Consider the following 19,369-nt stretch of genomic DNA (forward strand, 5'->3'; position numbering starts at 1 on the left):
TCTATGCTGAATTTGAAGCAAGATGTTACAGTCATATAGGCATCTAGATTTGTCCTCCAAATGCTAATTGACCTACATAAGCAAAGTTATGTATTTTGTTGTTAAAATATCAGTAATGGGGCGCCAATTAAATTTTACTTAATAGGTACCAATTCTTAATTTTCTTGGACTCAGTTTACCTTATTAAAATCAGTTGATAACTATTTCTTAACTAGAATTTAAACTTTAAGGTATTCTTTCTAAGTACATAATATTATTAGGTTGATTTTCATTGAAGGATATATATGGATTTTCATTTAAGGATATATATGGATAGGATATATATGCTCCTGAGTTGAATGCATAAAGGAAAAAAAAGGCTTAATATATTTATGATATAAGAAACATAGTCATATAAGTAATAGTCAAGAAAACGGCTCTCCAGACTGTCAAATAAAAGGCTCTCCAGACTGGCATTTTTTTTAACAACTTCCATTATTTAGCTTTACAAACTACTCTAAACTCATCTTTAGTGACCATTCTGAGCATCCCTTGCATATAATCCTATGATCCTGAAGTTCTATCTGTGGTAAATGTACTCCCCATCTCCCCTCAAACTGTTCGTTCTGCACCAGTAGAAACCTCAACATAGGTACCTTAAAGTGCTATCCTTTCCGTAAAGAAGTTTCTAGAAAGGCCAAATCAATCTCATCTCTCCAGAAGCAACCCCAGGCCCTGCATTATCCTACAGTCCCACAGTGCTTTAGTAACACAATCTGAGTCAGAGCTTTTTAAAATGCATCCCAATCCCACCCCAGCCTCTGAGCACTCAAAGAGCAAAAACTACTTTGTTTCATTTCGCTATTTTAGCTCATAATTGGAGCACTGCTACTGCCCCATATGTGGCCATCAGATTTAATTTCTTACTGCAAAAAGCAGGATCAAGGATTTGAATCTGCTTCTTGTATTTAATGTTTTATTCCAACAGCCGAAAAACATTCACCCACATTCATATTCCCTTTTATGGAGCCGGCCTATTGCCAAGCACTAGGAGCTTCAGCTCACACTCCAGCAGTCTGCATTCCAGAATAATGGAACCATGGGATCCGACTTTTTTTCTTTGTGGACCATTATGAGTTATTCTTGAGATTTGAAGTCCTGCTGACTTTGGGAGTCACCACCTACGCTCTATATTTAAAGAAAAGAAAACAAAACAAACAAAGCCTCTAAAATTTAGTTATAACCATGGTTCACTGTTTACAGTGGGGTGGGTGACTGCAGTGTTGTGTTATGTTTTGTTTTGTGATGAGCTTTAATCTTCTATTCATCTATTTCTTACGCTATTCATTTATTTATTATTAAGCATACACTTCCCCCATGACCTAACAGTAGACATAGCTTTCAGAATATGCCTTCTGGAATGTAATTTAGTAGAATTCTGACTGAAGGTCATCTGTCCCACCAGCCAGCCAGATTATCTGTGGATACGCAGAAAAGAAAGGAAGGGGGAAATCTCCCACTTATAAATTTAACAGCAACAACACCGAGTGTAACAATCAGTATCTTCTCCACTTGTTTATTAGTGGTTGTCGTCTTCTCTACAGGGCACTACCGCATTCTGGGTGGGCTGAGCCTCAGCTATGTGAGAATGTCCCCATGCACCGCAGGACATAAGCTCTCCTGGCCTCAGTCACTAAATGCCAGGGATGCACCCATCACGGTGACTATCAAAAACCCTACACATATTTCCACGGGCCCACTGTGGGTGACATTACTTCTGGTTGAGAAAAAGATAAGACACTTAGGCTGAACAGTTGCTAACAAATTAATTTCCTGTTTGTTCCTCTAAAAAGGGAAACATTATTAAAGTTATTAAAGACCATATATCCTTGCTTTGAGGAATTGGAAGGAGGGATCTTACTAAGCCCATGTTGTGTGCAAGATTCCATGAGAGATATTATGGGAGATGTAAATATTACACACACACACACACACACACACACAACAAGCAAACAAACAAAATTGTCTTTGCCATTACAGAAAATGCAGTCCAGGCAAGGACAAGCCTACATATAACTAGCTAAAATAATATGCTTGGTAAGTCTACCACAGGACACTCTCAGCACTGTTCCATCACTTTTTAAGCCACTGGGTTTTATTTAGGAAAAGAAACACTAAAAATAGGCTCTGTACCTCTGAGCATGGATGGAATTGCTCATGATGTCAGCCCACACGTCTTTAAGGGCCTGTAGCTGAGTCTGAATCACCTTTTGACCTTGTTTGTTGCTACTTCTCAAGGCCTGTTCCCCTTTGCCAATGGCCATATTCAACTTAACTTCTCCTTCACCTTTCATCAGGAGAATGTCCTATGAAGGAACAGTGAATACCTGTCAGTAGGAACATTAGAACCTTCTCATATTTTTAAATTTTTTAAACCTTTATTCATTTTTTTGAGAGACAGAGATAGAGTGCAAGGGGGGGAAGGGCAGAGAGAGAGGCACATTCCGAACCCAAAGCAGGCTCCAGGCTCTGAACTGACAGCACAAAGCCCGATGTGGGGCTTGAACTCACAGACCTTGAGATCATGACCTGAGCTGAAGTTGGATGCTTAACCAACTGAGCCACCCAGATGCCCCTCATAATTTTGAAAACAGTTGTGTTTCCCATGAGAAAGCTTACTCTACACTAACAACACAACAAATCCTGGACCCCAGTGCAAAATGATGCTTTATTTAAGTGCTTTTGAATGTTTATTTATTTCTGAGAAAGAGACAGAGCATGAGCGAGGGAGGGGCAGAGACAGACAGAGAGGAGGAGACACAAAATAGGAAGCAGACTCCAGGCTCTGAGCTGTCAGCACAGAGCCTGACGCGGGGCTGGAACTCACAAACCGTGAGATCATAACCTGAGCCGAAGTCAGATGCTCAAGCAACTGAGCCATTCGGGTGCCCCAGATATTTAATTATTTAAATATTAGATATCAGGAGTCTTGGAGTCAAGGATTAACTCCAATTTAAATTCTTAGAAAACTCTGGACCACTAACCTAGAAATGTACACTTATTGAATGTTGGTTTCAAAGTAAAAAGAAACTATTTTAAAAACGAAGACATACTTGTCAAAAACCTAACTGTCCCCTCCCATTACTGCCTGGCTAATTCACATCTTTCAGGGTCTCCTTCATCGACTTCTCCTTCATTGACTGCAGGCTGGGTTTGTGGCCACAATTGCTTCAGTCCTGGCCCCTGCCTACATGGGTTACTGCAAGTGACTATTTACAGGTCAGTCCCTCCCACTAGACGTGAACTAGAAAGCAAGTGTGAATTTTTACTTCTATTTCCCTGATGACTAGAATTGTGCTTGGAGTAGAGTAAGTATTCCATAACTTTAGCTGAATACTTACTAAAAGGAATAAAAAATTATTTTAAAGCCATAGAAGGGGAAATGTGATCCCTCCATATTCGTTTTGCCAATTTCTCCATTTTTTCCCACATAGTCTTCATTTGGAGCTTCACAGGACAGTTAGGACCCAACTCAAATATTTGTGAATCGAACCAAATTGGTCTTCAGAAGTTGTGAGTGGCTGGCCGGTGCGCTCCGCTTACCTGTATTTGTAAGAGCCGCTTTTCCAAGGTGTCTTTGCTTCCGATGGTGCTCTCCGCACAGGCCAGCCGGTCCTGAATGTCCTTCACCCAGGACCACATGCTCTGCACGGCTTCCTCCAGGGCCTCGTGATCTTGCAGGGCCACCTGGCAGCCCCGGAGCTTCTCCTTGGTCGTTCTGAGTAGGTTCTGATAGTTGGTGAGGAGCTGCGAGCACAGGCGCCCTTCTTTTCCGGCCCCGTGGCCCTCTTCACTGAGCAGCTGCCCTCTCTGGGAAAGCTTATCCAGAGACTCTCTGAAGAAAACAGGAAAAAAAAAGAATTCTGACATTCAAGAGTGCAACAGATAGTTGATCCTAGAGAAGTAGCCGGATGAGAGCTCACAGCCAACCAGCCTTTAGAATGAAGATGCTGGGACCTCCACAGGGCTGGCTGCCTGCATCCTCTATGGTTTCTCTGAATGTAGTCAATATACATCCGGGGGTTTCATTCCAACTATGCTGTACATGGATCCCGGCCCCTGTATTTCAAGGAATTCACATCAGAAAATGGCCTAGGATGGCCTCTGCAGCCTCATCTCTAACATCTCTCTGTTCTGACTTCATGCCCTAATCCTGAAATGTCCCCAGTCCCTCTGCATTTTGGTGCCTACATGGGATCTTTCCTTTGTGAAAAGCGTCTACTCTCAACTGCTTCCTTCCTAGTTGGCCTTTCCAATGCCAGGGCAGGCATCACCTCCAAAGGCAGCATCGCACTGACCCTGGAGACAGAGGGGAGTACAGGGCTCCTCCTCTGTATCCGTTCTGCTTCTGTCCCGCTCTATCACTTCAGGCACCCTGTCTGTCTCAGTCCTCAGGTTTTCACATTCCAGAAGCCATGGTTATTGATTCATCTCATATCCCCAGGACCCAACACAAAAGGTAACGTGCAAAAAAACCCAGTTTCTTTCAAAAGGCCATTACATGAGTACTAATGGGTCTCCTTGCTGTATCCTGGGTACTTGGTTCATCTCAGTTTGGATTTATGTTAATTATGTCAAGGCAAACTATAGTCATATATAGGAGGGTTGGCTTCACCTTATTTTACAGAGTTCTGAATTCTGATCAGCGTGTCTATCACAAAATTTCCAGGATACCAGAAGGGAGAGTGCAGATGTATGAACACAAACTCTTGTGAGTACTAGAAAAAGAATACAAACTTTATCTACTACAAGGTCTGTCATTTTTTTTTTTTCTGAGCAGCTACCAAGGACATAGTATCCTGTGGGCCTTGGTGATATATGATGTATACAACATTATATCTACTCCAAATTATATTTTTTATAACGTGGTAAGACAAGAAGTTTCCTTGAGCAACAAAGTAAGTTAAATAATTCAAGACTATGGATATCACATGTTACCACAAGAAGAATTCCTTAATGGATGATAGAAGTTCAGTAATTCTCAAATCTGGGGTACTTAAAAAAAAAAGGGCATCCCCTCCAGAAAGTCAAGTGAAATATTATGATGAAAATAATCCAGACAGCTGGGAGGGCCAGGTGGCCAGCAAGCGAGAAGTCAGGGGACCCAGTTGGAACACCTGGGTGAGCCACAGAGCACATCAGCATTGTCCAGAGAAGTGGCCACTTACAAAGAGCCTGGCAGCAAGCACTAAGGAGTCTTAGCCTCTGGTCCTGGAACACCAGAGAACACCAGCTCAAGAATACACAAAGCCATTTTAAAAGCTTGGAAGAGAGAGGGAAGGAGGTCTGATCACATTGTATGGTATCTAGACATGAGTCAAGAGTCAAAAGGCAAATAAATAAAGTACAGTGTAATTTTCAGAAACCTATATAGTTAGAATGATCCTGTTATTCTATTAATTCAGCAAATATTTTCTTTTCTTTCTGGTAGCATACCAGACATTGGGACCATAACAATGATAAAGTCCTAAAGGTCCGTGACCTTGAGAAACTCACTGTTGGGGGTTGGCACATAAAGACTCGGCATAGAGTTTACTCCATGCTAAGGGCTCACAGAGATGGGACCACACCTTTCCAGGAAAATTTTGTAGGAGTCATCAAACTAGCACACCGACAACAGCTGTCACTGTGGGTTATGATTGTGTATTTGTTTGCATGTTTGTTTTTTAAGGCAAGGAATACTAGTCAGGTTTGACCAAAATGAAGACTCAGCAGAAAGAAGGAATGAATGTGATTGGAATTGGATTTTTTTTTTTTTTTTTTTTTTTTTTTTTGCTGAATTAATCACTATTGCTGATTTGTCCGATTAAGCATGCTGGGTGTTAGCCTCTGCTGCTTCACAGATGAGTACATCTGCTCTTTAAGTAGATAGTTAAGAAGTTTAGAGTTAAGCTGCTCTCCAAGTACCAACAAAGCAACTGAAAATGCTGGGGCGGATCATGAATTTATTGAGCAAAGCCCTGAAGCTGGTGGAGTCAAAGGCACAGGCCAGAGAGCTTTGCCTGGGGAAGGAGCCAGAAATGTTTGCTCAGTCAAGAGACAATGAAGAGTCAAATACTGCAGTCGAGAAGAGGCACCTCCAGGACAGTCAGAATAATGTTCAACCTTCTGCTTTACTAAGAATGTTATGAAGCTGGAGGTGTATTGGAAATGGAACTGGATATTGAAGTATGTGAAGAATATATGGAAATTGGGGTTTATAGCATTATTTTTATAAATGAGAAGTATCTTTATAATGACCTATCCTTATCATAACTCCTGAAAGAAAGTATGGTATTACTAGCAGCATAATGCTTAAAGGCACAATCCAGAAATACAGGAAGTGGGTGGCCTGTCCAGTTTGTTGAGCAAAAGGAGGCAAAACTGTGATGCAGATAGCCACTCACTTCAGTCCCTATGCTCTCTCCAGAATTCCACTTTGCCATAGAGAATACTGCACAGTCATTGTATTCTAGACATTTAGAGATTGAAACATATATAACCACCATCATTAATCAACCAACCAACCAACCAACCAACAACCAAAGCAAATAACCAACCAATCAGGCAAGTAAAACTTGTTAGTAGGGTGAGAACCTATTCCATTTCTGCACTATACCTTGCAGCCAATAGTTCTCCCAGAAACATTTCAACTTTATGGACTTCATTCTTCTTCTCAGGAATGTGCTGTTTACTCTCTCCCAAATTTTCTGTACTTAACCTTTCATCCATTTCGTGGATCCATAAATTCAGTTTTCTGTGCTGATCCTCAAAGCTACAGAAAAGAAAATACTTTGTAGAAATTCTTCTGTACTCATTATGATAAATAAATTCAAATAGCTGAGGTTACAATGCTGATGCCAATTAAAATCTCATGAATTTTCAAATATAGAAGATAACTCAACAATTTGCCCATCCAAATTATCATTTATTTCAGTAACAAAACGACAAATAGTGGACACATCTCTTGAAAGCTAAGCAGAGTCATCCTATTTTGCTGAATTCATTTCCTGGTACTCAGCTGGTAATTATTAGCAAAATTACATTCCTTTGCCAATATGCACTTAACTTTGTGTCTTACTACAGCAACTCCAATTTGGGGCCAATGGATTGAGTAGGGCAGTGGAAGCCCTGGGACAAGAAGGGAAAGTCATCTCTGTGTATCCTCTGAAAATGTAAATATGATGCAAGAGCACAAGGGCTCTTAGTTTTGAAAACAATGTAAGTTCTCTAAGAGAACTGGGCAAGAGTAAAGTAATTTATGCTTTGACCAGAAAGGCATTTTCATTATACTGACATCCTTTTCCCCCTTGTTTTCTTCTTCTAATTTTATAATCACATCTGTTGACATTGCTCTCTGATTGGAATCTTAATCAGTAGAAACCTGACAGGTGTTTTTTGTTGTCATTGTTGTTTTTTTTGTTTTGTTTTGTTTTGTTTTTAGAGAGAGACAGCGTGAGGAGGGGAGGGTCAGAGAGGGAGATACAGAATCTGAAGCAGGCTCCAGGCTCTGAGCTAGCTGTCAGCACAGAGCCCGACGCGGGGCTCGAACCCACGAACTGTGAGATCATGACCTGAGCCGAAGTCAGACAATCAACCGAATAAGCCACCCAGGCGCCCCCTGACAGGCGTTTTTTGCCATCACTCCAACCCAACAGAGGTGAATGCAAAGAAAAGACTTGGATAAAACCTAAAACCTAGGTGACAAAGCTCTAATATATTGAGTTAACCAAATAGACCAAAAAAAAACACATGCATTTCTGCACAATTCTTTACTTTTTCTATATAGAAAATAAAGCCAAACAAAACCAGCAGAGTCCATAAATTGATTACTGTTCTAGTATGAACCTGTACTTAAGGTTTCTCAAGGTCTTTGGAAACATATTCTGTGTGTGATGAAATCTACACTTATGAAAACGACCTACCTCCCAAGTTCTAAAGCACAGTCTTGAAGAGCCTGCTTGTCTTTAAGACATTGTTTCAGAAATGCTTGAAATTCTTCATTAGCCTTTGTAATTTGCTCCTGAATGCTACTGACAATTTGTTTAGACAAATGTGCATATAAAGTCTGTCCTTCTTGAGTCACAGCATCAAGCTTGCTCTGCCCATCACTGATTGAGTCCAAAATGTTCTGTTTCAAGAAATAAAGGTAAAACAATATATTTGTTAATACTCAGAGACCCTGGAGCATGGGAGCATTGATTGCAATTCTGAGTTGAGATAGCAGAGTAAGAGAAGAAAAACAGAACCCAGAACCCAGAGGCAGAAGGTCCTTAATAAGGCTAGAGTGAGAATGTACAACTAGATAGAATTAAGGCTCATAATCAAGGATGGTGCCAGCCAGTCACTGGAACCACTGAAAGCTAAACAGGGGATAATATCACACTGTAAAGGAGGGTATTCTCATCAAGGTCTTGCTCTCAGCCTCTCCGAGTTCTCACTGGCCCGGACCGGCGTGGGCTCTACTTCTTCACATGTTAGTGTGACGTCCTCTAACTGATAGGCTGACTGCGGCCCTTCCCCTTCTTCTGGTTTGCACGCAAAGTCCTCCCTCAGGTCCCCTCTTTCCTTGGTGTGCACCTTCCCCTTGACAGATCATATGTACGAGCATGGCTTCAGCAGAGCAGAAGAACACACCAGAAACACTGAGCCAGCCCTGCTTCTCCCCTGTGCTCCCGGGTGGCATTTGCGATGGTCACTCAGACTTTTCTTCATGGTGTTTCACTACATCTCAAGCTTAAAGGAGATAATTCCACACTCAAATGTGCCATGCCTCCTGGAAAGCCAACTTCCTTTATTATAATGATCTTCCTACTCTGACTTCTCATGAGTTATCTACATAACTGTCCTCACTGATTTGGCCACAAGATTCTCATGTTCTTCATGAATCTAAAAAATATAGTTTTTTAATTAAAACACTGTTTCATGTTTATTTATTTTTGAGAGAGAGAGAGAGCAGAGCATGAGTAGTGGAAGGGCACAAAGAGAGGGAGACAAAGAAACCAAAGCAGGCTCCAGGCTCTGAGCTGTCAGCACAGAGCCTTACATGGGGCTTAAAATCATGAATTGTGAGATTATGACCTGAAGTGAAGTCGGAAGCTTAACTGACTGAGCTACTCAAGTGCCCCCCCAATCCTGAAAAATATATTTTTAAATAATAATTAACACAGTGCCTTGCTCAGATCAGCCATTTGAAAAACTTGTCAAAAACTCAATTTGAGTCCGTCACTTCTGAGCTCTACTACAAAATAACTTATTCCTTCCTGAATTCATATATTTTTAGTAGTCAGTAAAATCTGTATTACCTATTGCTTTGTGTACATCCTAGCTCCAAATTTAGATTGCGGTTATTAAAAAAAAAAAACACAAGCAATATCTTCTTTTTAAAACTGAGCCCCTGAGTGGCTCAGTCAGTTAAGTGTCTTACTCTTGATTTCAGCTCAGGTCATGATCTCACAGTTGGTGAGTTCGAGCCCCACGTCGGGCTCTGTGCTGACAGTGCAGAGCCTGCTTAGATGCTCTCTTCTCTCCCTCTCTCTGCTCTTCCCCCATCCATGCTCATGTGCATGTTCTCCTCTCTCAAAAATAAATAAACTTAAAATTAATAAATAAAACCCTTCCACATAGTGATATGATATAGATACAATTATACAATGTTTTTACTGCTATAAAAATTAAAACTAGATTTAGTTCTGAATGAATTCCAAAGAATGGTCAATCGCCTAAAAGAGAGAAGAATGGAACCTAGAAATTCTGTATCTCTCACTTATTTTCTCAACTTTTCATATTGCCTATCCCTTTATGACTCAAGAAATCTAATTCTGTTGAAGAAGAAAAGTTTGAATAAAGTAAGAAGATCTGGGGAAAGAGATGATTTAAGGCTAGACCTGAAGGCACAGCTAAGTGAATACAGCTTAGAGAAGAAGAAAAAGCACCAACTTCCATACCTGAAGATCATGGAGCTTTGCCTCTAGAACCTTGCTGTCGCCAGTTCTATCTGATGATTCCTTTGCGGCTGCCTTTATTCCAGAAAACCACTCTTGGAATTCCCGCATAGACTCTTTTGAAAGTAATGAAAATGAGAAATACATCCAAAACACTGAATAAGCTTTGACGATTATCATAATAAATTAATGCTTGTCTTCAGCTCATTGCATCTTGCCTTACAGAATATTCCAGAAAGAAAATAATAATACTGTAGAATATACTACAGCATGCTTCATAACTATGTTCATGGTGGAATTAAGAAATTCTCTCAAAGAAAAGACTGAAAAGAAATTTGTATTCCTGAAATATCTGATTTCCCATTGTTTCTTTCATTTGGTAAAGAAAGATAATTAATTGTCTGAGTATGTAAGAGAGCAAAGGGACAAAGGCTGTAGGGATGTTGAAGCCACTTTTATGGAAAAGGAAGGAACCATGTCCTTTTTCCACCAAGCTGACTTAGAGCCATTTCACATCTTCATCAGCGCAAAGACACAACGGGATGGGAAGCTGAGTCAGGGACATATGACTGGCAATTTCCTGAATTACACGGCTAACACTGTTTCATGACCTAATATCCAAGTTTACTGTGTTACTTCATCATAGCAGTGGAAGTAATATTCCACACAAATGAGCTATATATAGAAAATCCAGATGAAATTCAGAATCCTCAAAATGGTTGATTCCTACTTTTGCGAGGAGAAGGAAGAAGAACTCAGCTAATGGCTACAGCCCAAGCACAACACTTCCATTGCTCAAATCTCAACATACAAACGAACTTAAAATGATATTCTGCTGGAAAGCTTTTTCCAACAATTGCTGGCAGTTTCTAGGCAGCATTTGGTTTGGATTCTTTCTTATAAACAAACTATTCATGCAAAAGCTTGTGAGAGCTCACCATTGAAGTGCTTCTCCAGAAAATCCTGAAGGTTGGCCTGTGTTTTGGAGCACAACTGGCTCACAGCTTCATGGTTCTTTATCAGCCCAGTCATAACACTGCCCAAGCTCTCCAACTCAGTGGAATGGTACTTGCGGCACAAGCTATTGAGATTTTCTTGGGTGGTGTTGATGTTGCTTTGCTGACTTTGAAGTTCCTTTTGTATTTCCTACAGAATAATAGAATGCCATGAAGGATATTCATCACATTCAAGGGAAATATTCCATCTATTCCACTATGATACTTTTTTGGGAAACTGATCCTGTTGAAATCCACTCAGTAACGTATGCATTTTTGTGGGATTTTGTTTCTCAGTATTTGTAATAGATCTGTGTTGACTTTTTCAGAATTTTGCCTAGTTCTCTCTGGGAACAAACGCAGACAGCTGCTGAGAAGTAGTAGGATTTGGGTTATGGTCTAGGATTCCAAGCAAATTGAATAGGTTGTTAGAGATTCCAGCCCATGACCTTGGGTTTAGTCAGTTGATTAGAAACTATTAATGGAGTCACCCCCTAAGTTCACATTCTTCGGTGGACTACTAGGGCTTTGTTTCAGGGTCACAGGGCACACAGAGTCACAGGGCACACCAAATTAATTAGTAGTTAATTTCAAAATACATCTCTTTAGACCTACAGTAAGAAAATACGCTAAAGAGAACAGATCACATATTTGAAACGGTCAACTCAACTCACAAGCTTTACGGACAGTTGATCAGTAACATTATCTCTATGGACAGATGACATGGAGGTAGAATGTTCTCTTGACTGTTTTGTTTTTGGTTTTTTTTAAATATATCCTTCTCTAGATAAAAACAGTCATACTGACCAACAAAAATAATTAAGTAATGATAATCTATTCAGCATTCAAATTTGAAAATTCGTGGAAAATCAAACAGCTCTTCTCTACTCTTTTACTAACAAAATATACTGACAAGCCTAGCTTATGAGCAGGTCCAATAGTACTGCATGCTTTCTGTTTTTAGATTATTCATCAATTTCCTACTACCTGCACTAATTTCTCTACCTGTTAACTTACTTTGCGGTGTCCAATGAATTAGGTGTCCCAGTGTTAATACAGGCAATTGAGAGCATAGTTTTTATTTTATTTATTTATTTTTTTAATTTTTTATGTCTTCAGAGAGTGAGCTGGGGAGGGTCAGAGAGAGAGGGAGACACAGAATCCGAAGCAGGCTCCAGGCTCTGAGCTATCAGCACAGAGCCCGACGTGGGGCTCGAACCCACAGACTATGAGATCATGACCTGAGCTGAAGTCAGATGCTTAACCAACTGAGCCACTCAGGTGCCCCTATTTTTATTTTTATTTTATATCTATTTTATTTGTATCACCACAAACCAGGAAAACCAAGATTACCATTGGAAGTATAATTGCTTCCCAATAGGTTCTTACCTACCTTTACTTTTTTCAGCCCTTCCCATGTCTCAGTCTGGGCACAGTTCATCAACGCTTCTTCTACTTTTGTGAGCCAGCTTGTTATATCATTGATAAATTTCTCCACCTGTGTACTCTGAGTGGTAAAGTCCTTCAAGGTTCCTTTTGCTTCTTCGGTAATTTCTTTGGCATGCTCCAGTTTCTGCCGTAAGTCTGCTTCTATAAACTAAACATAAAGTAGGATTTCATTAAAACCTGTGAAGATCAAAACACTCATTCAGTAGGAATCCTGTTCATGTGCAACTTACCTGTAAAAACACATAAGTCTAACCATGGATGGTGCTAATTCAACGTTTCTAAGAAGAAAATCAGTGAGCACAAGTGGTCAACCATTTTAAGTGATGGGAAAATGGAAACAGTACGGACTACAGTTGACACTGGATGTTAAAGTAGCAGTTTTGACAGAGTTCAAGGAAAATAGAAGATCACATTTCAAAAGCAGAGGTCAACCTACACAGAGTTACCAAGCTGGTGACCAAAACCCTGTTCTGAATTCTTTCTGGGAAACACTCACACACTGTATGTCCTGATGTAACCACTACTCTGAACAAACACCACTTTAGAATTTTATCGTGAAGCCATTTTGTTTGTCTCCCACTTTAAAGCATTCAGTGAGCCTAGTTCTTCTCTTCTCCCAAATGATTTATTTAGGAGGGCTCCTGACTCCTGCAGTCCTACAGATAATAAAAGGACTTATAATCATGATACAGTGCAAAACAGTTTCAATTCCACAATGAAAACATCTAGGTCTATTTAATAATCAAAGTTGAACTTGAAGTTAAAGCTTTTTTCTTATCTCCAGCTCAGATCTCCTACAAATAGGAAGCCCATCTGAAGAAAGGTGTCAAGTGCCTCTTTTCCTATTTCCCTATTTTCTGAAGCTTCTGACCCCACAGGCAAGCAGGAGGTGGGGGAAGGGCTCTGAAAGGTTTGGCGACTCTTGTGAGCTGGCATCTTGCTCCTAGGCCAGGTGACATTTAGTGTTCTCTCCTGTCACAGGCCTTCATCCTGTGGGGTTTTCTGATACGCCCCTCAGTGCTGGGACCTCTCACTGACATCACCTAGATGTCATCAGTCTCTCCTTCCACAGGCTGTGGGCATCTCTTTCTCTTCTTGCTGAGGCCAGTGCCTCCCTAGAAAGCCTTCCTACACAACCTGAGTTATGCACACACAGATGCTTTCTCCTTTCCTTTCCTCTGATAATTCACTTCTGGGCCAGGCATCAAGCTCTGGCACACACACCGGATGATTCTGAGATGCAGGCTGCTCAAAACAATTACTTCTCCTTTGGCAAATACATCAGCAGTTAGCCAGCCTCTTTCTCATGCTTAAGGTCCGTCGGAGGAGTTAGAGAGTAGACCTGGTCTCGAGCAACTGCAGAGGCACACGTCATGCTTTCTAGATGGTACCACTGAAACTCTTCCCTTTATGTTGAGGTGTCCTGACACCTCTTCCTTGAGATGGGGGGAGGGGGGCGAGAACAGAGGACAATGGTAGCTCTCTCCCAAATTCCTGCTTCCATCTTAACTCTACAAAAGTCCACCCATTGCCCATTTATATCCTTGACACAGGTAACATACATAAGCACTTCTTTTTCGTTTTCTATATGATCAGCGCACTTTGCCTCTTGTTGCCTCAGGTGAAACTTCTAACATTCTGGTACACGTATCTATCACCCACCCATGATGCTAAGTGATGGATACCCAGTCTCAGATCAGAGCATAAGTATAGTCAAGCATGACAGATGGGTTAGCAAGAAGCAGTAAATAAAGGACAAAGGCACAACAGGAGGAAGGAAAACGTAGAGAAAATCGACTGAGGGCAGAAACATTGCACCGGTTAAAATAAGACAGTGGAACACTTAGGTGGAGGCTGTGGTGCTGGCTGCCAAAAGAGACACCCCCCCAATGCTACTTGCTCCTACAGCTCCCTCACTGAAGGAGCTCAGGCTTCCTGGTCAACCCCAGCCTGCCTCAGGATCCCTGTGGATCTGTGCTGAGCACAGAGCCCTGAAAGGAGGTATTAATATTACCATTATATATTATTATATATAATTACTATATTATATTAATATCATATAATAGTATATTATTGATATATGAATTAATATAATTCGTTAATATTAATTTAGTAATATTAATATCATATGTTGATATTAGTAATAATATTGGTAATAATATTAATAAGTACAAGAAATTCTAAAGATGTTAATGTTTTAACCCCTATATATGGTAAGATCCTTGTGTTTGCTTGGATGATAATAATGAGAATATACTTATGTATATATATATGTACATGACATAAAATTTATTTATTGTTATTATATTATATATCAATTATATTAGAGATTATATTTGAAGTTGGGTCTAGTACATAGTAGTTATTACAAACCTGATTGAATACTTACCTGAAGGTCTGGTGGTGTTTCTGGATTTTTAGTTAATTCTTTAAGATCATTAACTTTGCAATGAAGTTCTTCCAATCTCAATGCTTTGTTTTTAACTTCAGACTGCCAAATTCAAAGACAAAGATGAAAAGCATAACTCATCCAAACATTGACATATTGCATTTAGGATTTAATAATTCTAAGAGTTAACTCTGTCATAATGCCCTGACTTCAAGCCAGGGTTTAAAAAAAAAAAAATCTCTGTTTGATTTCTGAGGCTGTCATTATTTATGAATGTGGAAAAATGTCATCATTAACTTTCACTTCCAGTGTGAGGGAGTATGCAGAACTTTCTTCCCATCCTCTTTTACTGGGGAAAAAAAAAGCTCCTAGAAAAAATTATGCACTAACTAAAGTCTTGAGTCAGTAGGATTTTTAGTAACTGTCATTTATTCATTAGCATTAATATCACTGGCTACCATGGCAGCATTAAACATTTGAGGAAGATTTCAAAGCACATACACATAGCTAGTGCCTAATTACCGTGAACCATATGTAATACATAAGAAACATTCAAATAAAATTTTTTTAATGTTTTATTTACTTCTGAGAGAGAGAGAGAGAGACAGTGTGAGCAGGGGAGGGTCACAGAGAGAGAGGGAGATACAGAATCTGAAGCAGGCTCCAGGCTCTGAGCTAGCTGTCAGCACAGAGCCCAACGTGGGGCTCAAACCCACGAACCGTGAGATCATGATCTGAGCTGAAGTTGGACGCTTAACCAACTGAGCCACCCAGGCGCCCCTCAAATAAAATTTTAAAATATTTTAAAAGCCTTTTTTATATTTCTCCTTTTTATTTGTACTTATTTGCACCCATGCTAACACAAAAAGAAGAAAAAAACAGGTCAAAAATCATTACTGAACAAATTAGATGCTTGTAAACATAACTGTTTATTTGGAGCCACAAAGGAACTTTAGATAAAGGATCCCTCTCAACTTAAATATGATGTTTTGGTGTTGTGTGGACACTTACACACCTTCAGTCCAGAAAGAAATCTACTTACCTAGTAAGACATGAAGAACTAATTGTCAGGCCCCTGGCTTTCTCCAGGAGCAGGTGGAACCATTAAAGAATCACACCCACACACTTACCCACTTTCTCTCTTGAACTGCAGCAGCAATGCACTATGAGGCACTGGGCTGAGTCCACTTAACTAATTTTATTTGTTGCATACCACACAGTGCATAACACACACACAAAAAAACCCATTTCTGTGAGCGACTGACGCTGGACATGTTGAATGTGAGGCTGACGTCCACAGGCTTCCTGGATCCCAGAGGTCAGTAGCAGGAGTGTACTACGTGCCAGTTACATAATCAGCTCTCCCAAAAAAGAAGACCCTCGACTTGTAAAAGTGACCACCATTTTGCGCTACAACGTGATGTCACTGCACGTGGGGTGGGACGCCGTGCACCACTGCACATCACTCTACAACTTTCCCCCAGGCAGGTACAATAGGTATCAATAACTCAAGAGCCTAGATAATAGTTGTATGTAGAATAGAAATTTGGAGTCATAAGTTTTAAGTATTTATTAGCTTAATTTTAATGTAATGTATTTAACTGTAAATTTATCTACAATTTAATTTTCAATAATGGTTGTGTTGAATACGAGGTTGTGAAATTCTTTAAAATTTAATAATTTTTTTGAGAGCTGGTACAAACCCTAGTCAGGTGTACATTACTCTTTGAGCTGTAATGTAAATTTAACATCAGAGATAACATCTTAAGAGACTGTGGTATCCCTTTCCTGACTGCACTTCAAGTCTGGCTAATTTCCTCTACTTCTGTTTGCCCTTAGAAATAGGTGTTTGATTTAAAAATCTCCAGGAAGCTCTTTGGTCAAGGCTAGATAGCATAGGTATACAGTTGATTCACCTACATTTTTTCAGACTGCAGTCATTCATCAACATCTGTCATGTTCCATCTGCCTCTCAGGCATAGTATTGAGCACCCAGGCAGGCAATGGTGAATAATATTCTGCCCTCATGGAGAGGAGTTGGCTATATGCTTTCCGAAACAAGTTATCTCTTGTCACTATTTCCTCTGACCTTGCTTCACTGTTCATCCTCACATAATTACTACTGCACATTTCACATACATACTGTAATGTAAATAATGTAAATGCCATGAGGATAGGGACTTTGTTTACTATTTATTCTCAGTGTCTAAAACAGTATCTGACATGTTATTAAGAATCTGGGGGCACATGGGTGGCTCAGTTGGTGGAGGGTCAGGCTTCAGGTCAGGTCATGATCTCACGGTTTGTGAGTTAGAGCCCCGCATTGGGCTCTGTGATGACAGCTCAGAGCCTGGAGGCTCCTTCAGATTCTGTGTCTCCCTCTCTCTCTGCCCCTCCCCTGCTTGTGTTTTGACGCTCTCTCTCAAAAATAAACGTTAAAAAAAAAAAGAATCTGATGAGTGAATAAACAAATGAATGCAAGAACCAGAAATAAAACGTTTAAAATAAATTGGTGACTAGAGCTTTTTAGGCCACTTTCTTAGGAAGCCTGTCACACTCTCATGTCCAGTTTCCTTCCATTTCAGAAGTAGAAGACCCCAGCATTTATGGTAGGTGTTCACTATATGGTAGGTGCTCAGTAAACATCTTGTTTGAATGAAAAAAAGCCAAAATATTACCAAATTACAAACATTTCAATTAGGTTTTCCAGTAGGAAGGTGACATAGTCTCAGATGATTGGAAAAATGGGAAAAATATAGATTTTATGGGCTTTTACTTTTCTACCAATATTTTAAGTTTACAGCCCCAACTAAAAAGTGATACAAATAAGAAAAAAAGTCTTATCCATTGCCTATTCAAATATCTGGTAAATAGCAAAAGATAGTTAAGACTTTTGTAACATTCATATGTGTCTCTGAAAGAAAGAATGAACTTTAGTATATGTGCTGCTGAAGCGAGCACAAAAGAATGAATTTTAAAAACAGGACACATTTTTCTTGTATTCTGGTGAATGAGCTCACAAGCTCACATATGTAGACAGTCAATTTACCTCAAATTCTTTAAGGAATTCTTCTGCTCTGACGCTATCATTCAGGTTACTGATGCTTTCAGCCAACTGCGGAACAGAATTGTTTGACCATCCGTCGATCTCATCTTTACTTGAAAGTACATCACCCCAAATAGTCAGGCTTGCCCTCAGCCTATCCATATTTTCCTCAATTTTCTCTGATACCTGGGATAGAAAATAGAAGCTGTCATTAGTCTGAGGTTTTAAGATGCTCCTTGCCCCACCAAAGTACTAAATAATGTCCATGCTTCCTTAATCAAAAACTTATATTCTGCCTGAAAAACAAAGTTTTACAAAAATTATTTTAAGGGATTTAGTGCACTTGACTCAAATAAATGCTAACTATTACATAAATTGTTTTTGTCATTGGGAGAGTTGATTGAATTTGTGAGACATTTGATTTTCATTTGCAACTTGGGAAACCAAAGAACAGTTCTATTGGAGTTTATTATAATATAGGATATTATTATTATTTATTATTCTATAGGATAAGAGCCCATCTAGGGCAGTATGGACATAAATTAGACTTAAACATATTTATAGAATAAATAAATACGTAGGACAGCTACCAACTTTGTACCACCAACACTGAATGTCTACAGTAAAGCGTTATTAATTCTCTTCCTGTAATAAGAATGGTTTTTGAAAATTTTTTAATGTCTATTTATTTTTGAGAGTGAGAGACAGAGTGCGAGTGGGGGAGGGGCAGAAAGAAAGGGAGACAGAATCCCAAGCAGGCTCCAGGCTCCAACTTGTCAGCACAGAGCCTGACATGGGGCTCAACCTCAGGAACCACGAGATCATGACCTGAGCTGAAATCCAGTCAGATGCTTAACTGACTGAGCCACCCAGACACTCCAAAGATGTTCTTTTAAAAGTGGAGGTAGGTATGCTTTTCTGCAGTCCTCTAATTATTTGATTATAGTACACAATTATCAATATCTAACTTCAGTAGTTCAGCTTAAGCAATTTAATCTGTAGTAATGCACTGTAGGTTAATAGAAGGGCAATGGAATCACTGGATTTTTGAGCTGGAAGTTAACATAAAATATGTTTGGATTGATATGTCGAGTTCCAGAGAGATCAAGTGACTTGTTCTCTGATCACACAACTAGTAAATGACAGAGCAGGAACTACTACCCAAGGATGTAAATTATAAGTCTGATGTTTTTCAATGCAAAATTATAGTCTTAGTACTCTAACGATTATACATTATAGTTTAATATTCTGTAGGATATTTACAAATTATTCTTCAATTTTTATCCATAATCCCAGAGTTTTGAGGAAAAGAACATTTAGAGTTATAAATTTGTTGTAATAGAAGCTACCAAGTTAAATTCCAGAAAACTGCCACTAAGTATTAACAAAATAAATCAAATAACTCTTTTTACTAATTCCAAACTTTACGTGAATACTGTTTTTCTTCCAAATATCATTTTGTAGGTAGCATTAAAAGCAAAAAAATGCAATTCACATCCTGAATAATCCTTTACCCCCAAATACAATA

General features: G+C 39.5%; 1 protein-coding gene across 1 annotated transcript in view; it reads right to left on the reverse strand.

Moving 5' to 3' along the window:
• The window catches only part of SYNE1 (spectrin repeat containing nuclear envelope protein 1), a 461,288-nt gene that overhangs the window by 243,036 nt on the left and 198,883 nt on the right, over nt 1-19,369 (reverse strand). The window contains 9 exon segments of the mRNA XM_039220107.1: nt 2,173-2,345; nt 3,583-3,874; nt 6,638-6,793; nt 7,944-8,149; nt 9,966-10,078; nt 10,901-11,108; nt 12,351-12,554; nt 14,796-14,897; nt 17,845-18,027. Coding sequence (XP_039076038.1) covers nt 2,173-2,345; nt 3,583-3,874; nt 6,638-6,793; nt 7,944-8,149; nt 9,966-10,078; nt 10,901-11,108; nt 12,351-12,554; nt 14,796-14,897; nt 17,845-18,027 — 1,637 coding nt within the window.

Source organism: Hyaena hyaena, unplaced genomic scaffold, assembly GCF_003009895.1.
Source record: "Hyaena hyaena isolate Hyena2069 unplaced genomic scaffold, ASM300989v1 scaffold_860, whole genome shotgun sequence".
Taxonomy (NCBI): Eukaryota; Metazoa; Chordata; class Mammalia; order Carnivora; family Hyaenidae; genus Hyaena; species Hyaena hyaena.